This window comes from Sinocyclocheilus rhinocerous, unplaced genomic scaffold (assembly GCF_001515625.1).
Source record: "Sinocyclocheilus rhinocerous isolate Xijiao unplaced genomic scaffold, SAMN03320098_v1.1 scaffold65, whole genome shotgun sequence".
In the NCBI taxonomy this organism is placed as follows: Eukaryota; Metazoa; Chordata; class Actinopteri; order Cypriniformes; family Cyprinidae; genus Sinocyclocheilus; species Sinocyclocheilus rhinocerous.
The window spans coordinates 511,822-524,719 of NW_015662000.1; the positions used below are offsets into that span (position 1 = coordinate 511,822).

The following is a 12,898-nucleotide window of genomic DNA, read 5'->3' on the forward strand; positions in this document are numbered from 1 at the left end:
ATAATAAACGTAAGCCAAATTAAACAAAAAAACAGTCCAGCCACTGCACATACACATTCTAGAGTTAATAAACTACCAAAATGGCAACTGGCTCTTTTAAATGACCCCTCAATTCCTACAGTTGCCAAATTGAGCATTAATGATTTCTCCCATTCATTTCTCTGAGTGGTTCGACTCCACCCCCTTATACAGCCTCTGAAATAAACACTCTACTTTCTGGATTTCCTAAAACACTTTCTCAGTGTTACACAAACAATTACAGCCACTGATTAAAGGCTAAATGAAACCGAGAATGCACGGGAAATGTTTTTTCATTGAGAGTAATCACTTTTATGTATTGTCTTGATGAGAAATTTAAATAACACACATAACCAAACACAGCTTGTCACATCCATTTCCCCGCTGTCCCTCTCTGCAGGAAATGATATTTTGCGAGACAGGGTTAACATTTTGGATGCTTCTTTTGGTCACGCCCATCTGCTCAGAGCTTGGCTCAACTGAGTTTGGCATTTGAACAAACAGAGGGTCCACAGCAGAGCCATTAGCATCTGGGAGTTCAATATCCAATCTGGAAATGGGCTTCAATAAACTAGCTTTAGTGGGGCTTAATGCTGCCCCAGAGGGGCCGGTACCAATATGAAAAACCTGGATTCCATTTTGTAACACCATGCAGACCAGATCCCATCCTGAATACAAATGAACTGTACTGCGACAGCGAGGACGACATATCCGCATCCCTAAAAAAATTACAGCCTGCCGTTGGGTAGAATAGGAAGTAACGCAATAGCTGCTACCTTTTCATATGAAGAATGAAAGCGAGTCAGTGGCCAACATTCACCTTTATAAATCACCATACTATGTAATCCTCCTCCTCACTTTCCTCTGAGAATATGCACAGCATTGTGAAAGCAAGGGACATACGGTGACCTCAAAGCTTATTGTAATAGCTCAGAATAAAATTTTCTGACCGGCGAACAGCATGCAAAGTGTGAACAAAGAAGAGGATGTGAAGCATTTGATTTCCCTTTATAACATTTAACCACAGTTTTACTTTTTCTACAGAAAATGTGAGTGAACTTGATGATACTAGTGTGTGTTCGGTGGTTGCAAGGACCCTGCTATGTTGTCGTGACCACTGGCGACAGAATGTAGGGGTGGGCGATAGACCGATAGAAATTTATCAACCGGTAGAGATTTTTGACCGTCTCTTATCACTTATTACACGCTCACGTGACATTGCTGTGCTACGTGGTCACGAAAACTTACCGTTTGCGTGCGTTTTTAAGCATTGTGGTTTAAAGGGGTCATATGATGCTGCTAAAAAGAACATTATTTTGTGTATTGTTTATGCGGTTTAAAGTTTAAAAAACACATTATTTTCCACATACTGTACATTATTGTTTCTCCTCTATGCCCCGCCTTCTGAAACGCGTCGATTTTTACAAAGCTCATCGGTCTGAAAAAGCGAGGTGTGCTCTGATTGGCCAGCTATCCAGTGCGTTGTGATTGGCCGAATACCTCAAGCGTGAGACGGAAATGTTACGCCCCTACCATACTGTGATGATGCCCTGAGAGAAAGGAAAAAATGAAATTGCATCATATGACCCCTTTAAAAACAAGTGATTTTAAGCCATTGAAAGGCAATCAGAAGTGGAAAAGAACTCATTTTGCTATATGCGCGCGGTGTCTGAGAGACAGTGCTCATAGAGTGCGTGAGTTTTGAACAGTTAGTTTTCTCCGTTTTTATAGGCCTTGCGCAGTTAAATACACACATTTGTATTGTACACTTGTCAAAATGCCCATCTTTGCAAGTATGTTAGCAAGTAAACACAGTAATTTAGGTTGTAAGTGAAAGCAAACAGTTGAGAAAGAAAGCACATGTGTAACAGTATATTGGATCCGGGCAGCTCTTAAAGTGACAGCAGTCTAATATTCCGGCTGTCTGTCATTCATGTTAATCAAACAACAAAACAGAGAAAATCTCACACAGCTCTTGACTAAATCACTTTTGTAACTTTAATAATACGAAATATATATTTAATTTATACAGTGAAGTATATGCAATGTTTTTATACATTTGATTACTTTATACATTGTATGTAGCATTTTATTCATTTGTTCTACTGTAGTTTTTTGTCCTATTGATTGTAATTAGTTTCTTATTTAATCGCTGACTGTTTATTTGTCTTCAGTGAGCTTGTTTTTTTTTATTTTATTTTTTTTCATTTAGGCTAGTATTAGTTTTTTGTGATATTGACACTGGTAACAAGAATGATGAAATTTCTATGGTATCAAAAATTTTGATATCATTAAGACCTTATTTAAAGCCAAAATAACTATTGTGAAATATATTGGTCATATCGCCCACCCCTAGTATCAAGCAATGAGAGTCGCTCGACAAAGTTACAAAATGTTTAACTTTATGCAAATGAGCTATGAATTTCGTGAGCAGCAACCAATAGGAGTGAAGACTCGGTCAATTGGAGCTCACATGTCACCATCTCGAGTGCAACTAAACAGGACAGAGTTCTGGAGCGATTTCACTGTTTTATGTCATTTTACTATAAGCACATATACTGTATGGATATAATTAGTATAATATATGGATATGGAAAATAAACTGTCTGCATTCTTAGTAAGTTTGATTCATATATTGATAGTTTGTGTTAATTATATGACGCAGTGAGCAGTTTAGCACTGCTGAAGTTCATATTACAGTTTCACCTGCATAATGTTGATTATTAGGGACAAGAAAATTGATTAATTGTCAAATAAATATGACATTTTAGTAATTTTTGCAGTACGGGTGAGTTTAATTTGTTGATTAATCATTAAATCAGGTTAAAGATTAAATGCACTGAGAATGCTGTAGTTTATATAGCAATCCAGCAGAATGCTACTTTTAATTTTGCTTTTGTTTTGAAGGCTGTCATATAGTTTTATTCAGTAATTCTGTAGAAGCATCAAGTCCTTTCTGCCTAAAGCTCACTGGCAGCCTGCAAACAGATGAATTGGCTTTGACCTTTTGTGAGATTCTTACCAAGTCTCCTACTTTCTCCACAGCACAATACATTTCCGGCTGTCTGCCTGCTGCCATTGATTTACAGATGAGGAAATCGAAGCATCCCATGCTGTTTGCTCCTAAAGAGGAAACGCTGAGCTTTGTGACACAAACAATGTCCTGCTGACAGAATGGTGATTGTTATCTTTAATTGAAAGCTTGCATCAAGGTAGCTGTATTTAGGAGAATCTCAAGTTAAGAACCGCATGGAAACAAAGTTCAACAGCACACATCCATGATTAATCTGTCTTGAATTCTTTCACAATTGTCATATTGTCTACAAATGAGCAGGCAACTTCTGTTATAATTGTGGTATTTTTCTTACTGTTAAAGGACTGTTTAGCGAAACTAATTTTGGTTTGACATACAGAATGTGAGACCTAAACTGGAGGAAAAATTCTTCCCCAATATGTTAATTGATTAATTAAATATTAATTGAAAAATAGAACATTATATGAAAACATAAAATATTGTTATTATAAATAATGCAATTTTTACTATATAGAAAATACTACTACTATTAATAATAAGAATACTAATATAGATAGATATATAGATAGATAGATAGATAGATGCACAAAAACATTAAAACATATAAGTAGTGCACAAAAACATTAAAAGAAACTAATTTGTTATTGATCCATGGCCTGGAGCTAAACCAAACATGCTGTGTTGCATGAATGCCTCGACCTTGACGGTTTGGAAGGTGATGTGGTGTTTGAGGACAACTTTTGTCATTCATCATTAATGTCTCATCCCACTCTCACCGTCCCCCAGACATGTCTGAAACATTCATCAACCGCGTTCGGCTCGGACACTAGCTCCTATGATTACCTGTGGCCCTTGTGTCACTTACAAACTATTCATGTACACACACAGCAGGCATCACATCACTGGCCAACCCTGCGCCAGGGCAGACGGCTTCATTCATATGTAGTCCTGGCGTGTCACTCTTCATAGGCCCCTGGCACTGAGTATAAATCCCACACGCTGAGATGACAGGCCTCCACAAGACACCTTTACAACCAGATCCTGAATTTATGCCCTTCTTCATTTTAACACCAGGGTCTTTGGAAACACTATTAGGCTTCACAGATAATATGGCAGGGAGCACGTCAATAGCACATTTACACTTTCTCTTCTTCCTTCAACCTCTTCAGATTTATCCTCATCACCCTAGAGGTTTTTTTATGCTACTTTTACACATACGAATCAATAAACTTCCTTCCGCTTTAAAAACCTTGTTTATTTTTTTGAAGATGCATGATAAAGGGTTGTTTAGACTTATTGCTCTATGGAGTGTGGAGTCAATCTGCAAATAACAACTATGACTTTTGTACTGACAGCCGTGTTTGTGACAAAAATGGCAAACAAACTGTTCAAAAAACAGTAATATTGTGAAATATTAAAATATGAATAACTTTTCTATTTTAATATATCTTAAAATGTCATTTGAATTTCAGCATCATTACTCAGTCCTTCAGTGCCACATGATCCTTCAGAAATCATTCTAATATGATGATTTGCTGCTCAGGGAACATTTCTGATTATTATCAATATTGAAAACAGTTGTGCTGCTTAATAATTTTGTGGAAACCATGATATTTTTACAGGATTCTTTGATGAATAGAAAGTTCAAAAGAACAGAATTTATTTTTTATGTAATAATATAAATCTTAAATGCCACTTTTGTTTAATTTCATGCATCATTAAATAAAAGTATGAATATATATAGGTTTATATATGGTCACAAGATATAACAGATCTTTGCCTTGTTTGATTATTAACTAGCATTTAGTGTGTTTTCATATTTTAAGTGCTAAAGATTTATCAAATTAAAAACATTTCAACCATTACATTAACATAATTATCAGCTTATTGTTATCATCCAGAATGTTGGTATCTGCACAAAAATATTGTACAGCATATCACACTGCACAACACTGCTTGAACTTTCATGAGCGCTACAATAAAACAATATATGAGACCCTGGACCACAAAACCAGTCATAATGGTCATAATCTGAATAAATAAGCTTTTCATTGATGTATGGTTTGTTAGGATAGGACAATATTTGGCCGAGATACAAATATTTGAAAATCTGGAATCTTGAGGGTGCAAAAAAATCGAAATATTGAGAAAATCTGCTTTAAAATTGTCCAAATGAAGTTCTTAGCAATGCATATTACTAATCAAAAATTAAGTTTTGATATATTTACAGTAGGAAATTTACAAAATATCTTCATGGAACATAATCTTTGCTTAATATCCTAATGATTTTTGGCATAAAAAATAAATTGATAATTTTGACCCATACAATGTATTGTTGGCTATTTCTACAAATATACCTGTGCTACTTATAACTGGTTTTGTGGTCCAGGGTCACATATCAGAATAAAATATTGTACAGTATCAACATCATCTGAAAAGAAAGGGTGAAATAAATCTGCTGAATGTACCTTTGTTGAAGAAATCCAATGAAGGGGGCCACACCTGTCCCAGGGCCCACCATCACTACAGGAACAGACGGGTCGGCTGGTAAGTGGAAGGTGCTGCTGGGACGAGGCCTGACATGTACCTGGAGATGACATTTCGATCCATTCAGCTCTAAGCAGTGATAGGGTTCTTAAATTGAGTAATCCCACACACAACATCTGTTTAACTATAACAAACCCAATTCCATATATTTTGTAGATAGCATCTAAAGCAAAAGCTTTTATGTTGTTGTTGTTCAATTCTGCTGCAAGGATTAGTCCACTTTCTCCAGAGCTTATTTCTGTCCAGCTTTTACCTCAATCAAACAACCCAATTCAGCCCAAATCCTCCCAGGGACTGTGAAAAGCTAATTCGAAGGTGAACGGACTCGCTAATGTGTAATGCCTACAGTGCTAACCTTCGGCAGGGCTGATGTGCCTAGACGCTCTGAAGCCGGAACCGTCCCAAGGGGCCGCAAGATTGAGGAGACGTGACCAGCCAGCCAGCCCGTGCACAACCCCGTCCTCGCCGGATGCTCGGGACGTGCAGGGAACTCCACAACATTGAACACGAAATTAACTTTCCCAGGGTGCTGAAGGCTGGAGCTGAGGAACGAGACAAAAATAAGAGACTAAGTGCTAACAATCCAGAACCAACCCTGAACATGAGCAAGCCGGTGGACCTCATTATCTCTCTCTTAATGGCCTGCCTCTATCGGGCCTTGGGGACCCCTGCTGACCGGACTTTAATATTTCAGAGCCCTAATGTTTCTGTGTATTCTACTAGCATCAGCGTAGTACTAAACATAAGACATTAGTGTAGATGGTAGACCACTTACAAGCCAAAGGAGACAGGAAAAAAACTAATGAAAGTGGCAGGCAGTTCTGAAAGGACATCCTTTGCATCCAGTGTTTGACTTTGATCACAACAAATGGAGTATCATCAAGCATGCATCAAATTCATGTCTGTCTATAATAAACCTCATAACATCAAAGGAGGATAAGACAGAAATAGCAACCTGGATATGTCTCTGCTTTAATTTGTGAGTCCAAATATAAAGCACAGGTGTTTCAAACAAGGTCTCTTACCTGGCAGCAGAATAGGCTCTGGGCTGAAGCTTTGGCAAATGTTCTGTAATGAAGCAGAGGAGAGATCAGAGATGAAGATGGCATTGTGACCTTGAGGCTATTCGACCGTGTCTTGAGTTTCTCTTTTAGGGGCATCACCCGCTCTGGATGTTACCCAAGCCACTTGACTTGGTGAAGGCCAATTTTTTATTACAGAGAAGGATTAACTGAAATTTCACCAACTTAAAATATTTGTCTGAAAGTGCCAAAAAGAGAAAAATGTGAACAGAAACAATTTACCATCCAACAACATATTCTTCAACATGCAGAAAAATGGGCACGCATGTGAAATGATATAGGTTTAATTCATTTTGATGTACCGTAAATGCAAATGATAATATTGACAGAAAAGGTACTGAATTACACACTTGCTGAAGACTCTAGATGCATATTGCAGTCAAAACTCACACTCACTCTGCATTAGAGTTTCCTAGTTGTGCCTTAAAGTCCCCAACCACAGAAGAAATCACGCTCTTCGTTATTGACACATTAATAAAGAGGGTTTTCCTTTGCTTGTGTAAAGACCGGGAGGGTATTTAAATGCAAAAATAATTTCTCAGAAGACAGAGAAGCTTCTGGCACCTTTCCTTTCATTTCCGTTTTCTACTTTTGTAGTGATACTAGCTGAAGGAAGAACATACTATAATCACTTAGAAAAATATTAAAACATTCAAAATGTGTCCTATTAAAATGTGTTATTCCAAACAAAGGCTTGTATAAATGACTTTTTGATTTTGTTTTCACCCAATCATTTTCATTTCAGTGCAAAACCAAGTAAGCACCTAATACCATTTTATGGCTTCCAATGAAATTTAAGATGTTGTTTTAACATAATGTTCCTTGTTAAAAACACAGAGGTAGTTGTTTCTCAGCTCAAATAAAGTGTTTAAAATTCCCCTTCATCAGTCAGCAAATGACATATAATTTTCATATAATTTTCAAATCAATTTGAAATGTTCATTTTAAGCTCAGCATATGCGGATGCTGAAGGTCTTCAATATTAACAATTAATTACAATCAAACATACAATATAGCGAGCAGCTGTTGCAATTACAGCCTCTCATGAGTGCAAACAAATGCATCAAAAAGGCACATGGCGTTTTGGTGGAAAACACTGCTCTTTAATGTCGGGGAAGTCTAAAAGTCAGGAGAAAAACTGATGACTGATGACTGATGACAACGATCTTACTGTCAGAACACACCAGTGCAGAGTGATTTTAGGAATAAAATGAATGTCCTGTCAAACGCTGCTGAACCAGCATCTCTGTCGATCTGTGCCATGGAGAATCACAGTGTTAATCCTTAATTTGCCAAAGTCGCAGTAATATTCACACAGATTAAAACTTTACATGTACACGCATCCAATGCAACAATCCACTGGCCACATCCGCATAAATCTGCGAGGGTCACTGCATTATGACTACCTTGCAGTTCTCTAAAGCATGGTATGCATTAATAATTTCAGCAATGCCAGCTGTTCCTCAAAATCAAGGTGACGGCATATTTATCACCTTGATGGAGAATTTTATTGCACAGCAGAGGCTTACTGTAGGACAAGAAATCTCCAAAACAACATATCCACTATTTATTGCTTGAAGGATTAAAGGGGTCATATGATGCTTTTTTAAAGATCATTATTTTGTGTATTTGGTGTAATAGAATATGTTGACATGCTTTAATGTTCAAAATCCAGCTAATATTATAATTATATAATATAATTATATATATAAGCTAATATAATTATGCTAATATTTCCACATAGTGAGGTAGATATGTGGGGGCGTGTTAGAACGAGCCGTTTTAGGGGGGCGTGGCAGAGTCTTAACTTTGATAAAGAATCTCTCTTTGGTTTTGAGACTTTTTTTGATTGAGCACAATCAGCTTGTAATACTCCAAAGAGAAAGGAAAACTTGAAATCGCATCATATGACCCCTTTAAAATAAGGTTTATTATTACAAAATATCAACTTTATGTTGTCAAGGTTAATTACATTGCACAGTGATTTCTTATACAATATGCAAAACTAATACTACCACTGAAAAGTTTGGGTCACAATTTATTTTTTCTTTTATTCAGAAAGAATGCATTATATTTGGTTACACAAAGTTACAAAATATTTTAGTTTCAAATAAATGCTGTTCTTTTAAAGAGTCTACACAAAAATATTAAGCAACACAACCGTTTTCAGCGCCGATAATAGCAAGAAATGTCTCTTGAGCACCAAATCAGAATGATTTCTGAAGGATCATGTGACACTGGAGTAATGGCTGCTGAAAATTCAGCTTTGCCATCATAGGAATAAATTACATTTAAAATATATATTAATATAGTAAAGTCTTGGTGAGAATAAGAGGCTTCTTTCAAAAACATTTTAAAAATTTACCGACCTCAAGCTTTTAGAGTACTTAATATGGGGTTCACATTTTCTGTGCCTATTTGATATGGTTTAAGAAAGAATCTGTGTTTTTTGTGCGAGCAAGATCAGTAAAGAGCACTGCAGCAGAAAACGGTCCCAATCTTGTGTCTTTACATATACATTCTCAATATAGTGTCATCCACTCAAATTTTGTTTCCCCTTAAAAAGAGACTGATGGCATTTAATACAATTAATTATGAAATATAATCATGATTAAGTATCTTAATCGACTGACAGCCTTAATTTTTTAGTTTATATTTGCTGAATTCATCATCATTCTCCTTGTGTCCCCTGACATGCTTTGGTGAGTCTCAAATTTTATGCTAAGTTTAAAATGTATTTTTTCAGAAGCTATATTTGCAGTTGCCTTTAAAAGGAGAAAAAGCAAAGTGGGGGCTCTGATCTAATGTTGTTTTACTGCCATCTGGTGGTACAAGCACTGCAAACGCTTCCAAACATCAGGCACATTTACCTTGCAAACTGCATATGCTGATAAGAAATTTAAAAAAATAGCCACATTCCAGTAAATTCCAAGCAGATCATGTGTTTACTAACCGAACAGAAGGCTGAGTGGAGGTAGGCAGGATGGGAAGGCCCGAAGCAGATCCAGCAAACATACGTTGGCGTCCCTGACAAAGCTGTTGTAGTCTGCTGAGCCGTCTTTGCTACACAGCTCCAGAAGCCTTCTTTTCTCTGAACTGTTCTGAGTGAAGTCCGCCAATGCTCGCACAAAAGCCTGAAAGCACAAGAGAACAGTGTACAGGGTCTGTCCAGGAACTTCAGACTATAGCCTTGCATGTGAAAGCTAAATAAATCATCCCCACCGGTACATCAAAAGCACTGTTGGTATTAAGTAAGCGCTAGTGCTAAATCAAAGGTTCAGAACTTCAACAGCACAGCAGCTATCACATTAAATAAGGTTAACAACACAAAATTACTTTTTTTGGAGCGCTCCTTATCTCCAAACACCAGGTGAGAATAAACTGCAAAGAGCCATTCTGTGGGATGTGAAGAGGAATTTTTGCTGCTGTAAAAGAAAAAAAACGGCTATGTATTTATTCAACATTTCTGGTTGTTCAATCTGAATCTAGTTCTCTGACTTGTTAGCGGAATGCATTATATTATCTGTTTTCTGGCACAGTTCAAGGAGAATGTTCCTGGTGTCACTGATTATGTCAACAACAGCTGCAATACCTTTCTTACTGCTGTTTTTAAGCAAGTTGACCTGAACAGCACCATTTTTTTGTGTTTGCAGATCCAGTCTGAGCAGCAACTCCTTAACTTCACTGGCTCTGTTTGGACAGAGAATATCAAAGGCGTCTCCAGGCTGATAAGCAAGGTTCTGCTCCTGGAGAGACAACATTTATTATAACTCCTACACAAAAAACACAACATAGATTTTTGTTGTTGTTGGAAGAATACATAAACATGTCTATTTGACTGATCCCAAACCAAATTCTAAAGTAAACTTTTGGGTATTATACGTATATATCTAAAGTAAACTTTTGGGTATTATTAGAATTTAGTTTGGGATCAGTCAAGTAGACATGTTTATGTATTCCTCCAAACAAATGTATAAAATACCCACATTTAATTGTTCATGCTCATTTCCCCGTTTTTACATTTAGATTACCTTTAATTTGGCGTTTAGATTAAATATGAATTTATAAAAAAAACACTAATAATTTAATAATCATGTTAAATGTAATTTCAGCAGAATGAATATCCATTTTTCATATTGTACATTATAATATTGTGATGCCTAAATTCACTTGTAGCATTTAAAACGGAGTTGTATATTTTTATTTAGATTATATTTTATGGAATTTTAATATCAGCCATTCATTTATGATGATTCATTTTAAATAAAGATAATTAATTTATTATTCAAATAATTATTGGTTCATTTGTATCAACCGAAATTTTAATACTGCTGCATCAGTACTTAAATAAAAGTGAATAAATATGGACTTACCGAAATATCAAGCTCCAGTGAGATGGCAGTTTTCACTGCATCATCTTGAGTTAATTGAACTGCTTTTGAAATGGACACCTCATGATAACTGTCTTTATCAGATGGGACTGTCTCCTATGAAAGGAGTGTGTTAATTATCAAAATTATAGACATAATAGAAACAATGAATGAAATTATATTTATCCCACATTATCTATACAACTGGTTCTCAACTTTTTGGACTCAAATGCATTTTAATTCATTTAGATTTTTAATATAATCAAATGTCCATCCCTAGCAAGCCCATGCCCTTAGGTGAGAACCACTGATTTACATTAAAACATTTATTGAATGAACCTTATTCATAAAAAGCATAAATGTTCCTAAATCCATGTATACACACTGTCTGTTGCAATGAATTTACGCAAAAGGTTTTAAACAGAAATTCTGTCTGGCTTGTGTTTCATGAATTGATCTCTGTATTTTCCAAAAAGATCATACCCCTTCAGTTGACACCTGCTCCAAACAGACCTCCAGATATGAAGCGGGAAGTGCAGGAACATTAAGAGCAGACTCTGACAACGGTGGTACCGATTGCTTCAGAGATGCAGCCAACACTGTAGAAAGAGTCTCTACATCAATGCTATCAGATGTAATCGCTTTTCCTTTTTGTGAGTCTGTTTCACTCAGCTTTAAAAGATGAAGATCAACCTCTAGATCCGACTTATTTTTTTCCTGGCCAGATGCATTTTTATGAAAATTGTCCTGTGTACAGTCACTAAGGTCAGTGTCCTGTTGATCTGAAGTAGCCATGCTGGAGAACGTTTTTTTCAGAGCGTCCCAGAGTCCCTCAATCCAAGGATCCACCACTACTTCAAGTCTGGAAAGAAAAGAGTCTGGAAGTTTGAAAAGGCAATATCTCAGAGAATCTGCTTTTTATTGTTACTTAACATTCATGCTTACCCAGTGCCGTCATCTGCATGCCCAGTGGCATAGAAATGTTTAGCACCAAGTTGCTGCAGACGGCTGTCAATGGTCTTGCCCCCGTTGCAGAAATTTGCATAGTTTGTGTCTCCCAAAGCTGAATATATAACAACATGAAAAAGTGCTCATGGGTGGAGCTCACGCTTACATAACCGAATGATCATCTTACCTAACAGTGCATAATGCAGATGGAAGAAGTGGTTGTGTGGCAGAGATTTGTTCTTGATCTTTCTCACAAACTTCTGAGCTGTGTCCGGAGGGTCACCATCACCGGTCGTGGAAACCACAAACACAACTGGCCGATGTGATCAGTAATGCACCTCATGCCAACCTGCATGGATGGTCCATGTGCTTCCTCTAGCGGTGTAACGTTAGAGTCATGATGCGTAGTCAGGGAGACATGAAAAATATTTTTAATATATACGTAAGACCGCTGTAACTGTACTTTGACTTTATTTTCCTACTAATTAACGTTTGATTATTTGTCAAGAATCCTGTCAAGAAGTTTGTCGTTTGTGACACGCATATTTTAATGTTAAACCTGCACATTACAGTCTCACATCATGGCAGCAAAAGCAGTTGCAAACACCCTGAAAACATCAATTGGGCCAAATGGTAAGTCCTCAATTCTGCATGTAGCCTTGCTAGTCCGTTCCTTGCTGTTTTCTTGATGTAAATGATTGTTGTTTACAGGACTTGACAAGATGATGGTGGATAAGGATGGTGAGGTGACTGTGACCAATGATGGTGCGACGATCCTCAGCATGATGGATGTGGACCATCAGATTGCCAAGCTTATGGTAGAACTCTCCAAGTCTCAAGATGATGAAATTGGAGATGGAACTACTGGTGTTGTTGGTGAGTTCACTTCGCCTTAACAC

General features: G+C 36.9%; 2 protein-coding genes across 2 annotated transcripts in view; one reads left to right on the plus strand and one right to left on the minus strand.

Annotated features, from left to right (window-relative positions):
• Positions 1-12,322, minus strand: part of LOC107727200 (methionine synthase reductase-like) — a gene marked incomplete at its 5' end in the record, with an annotated part of 21,785 nt that extends 9,463 nt beyond the window's left edge. Inside the window, 10 exons of the mRNA XM_016536992.1 lie at positions 5,521-5,639; positions 5,955-6,141; positions 6,625-6,667; positions 9,635-9,815; positions 10,018-10,106; positions 10,274-10,427; positions 11,055-11,168; positions 11,535-11,913; positions 11,997-12,114; positions 12,187-12,322. Of these exons, the coding sequence (XP_016392478.1) occupies positions 5,521-5,639; positions 5,955-6,141; positions 6,625-6,667; positions 9,635-9,815; positions 10,018-10,106; positions 10,274-10,427; positions 11,055-11,168; positions 11,535-11,913; positions 11,997-12,114; positions 12,187-12,322 (1,520 nt within the window). The remainder of the gene's footprint in view (positions 1-5,520; positions 5,640-5,954; positions 6,142-6,624; positions 6,668-9,634; positions 9,816-10,017; positions 10,107-10,273; positions 10,428-11,054; positions 11,169-11,534; positions 11,914-11,996; positions 12,115-12,186) is intronic.
• Positions 12,323-12,552: 230 nt separating this feature from the next.
• LOC107727225 (T-complex protein 1 subunit epsilon) overlaps positions 12,553-12,898 on the plus strand; it is an 8,346-nt gene continuing 8,000 nt past the window's right edge. Inside the window, exons 1-2 of the mRNA XM_016537021.1 lie at positions 12,553-12,632; positions 12,711-12,875. Coding sequence (XP_016392507.1) covers positions 12,581-12,632; positions 12,711-12,875 — 217 coding nt within the window. The 5' untranslated portion in view covers positions 12,553-12,580. The remainder of the gene's footprint in view (positions 12,633-12,710; positions 12,876-12,898) is intronic.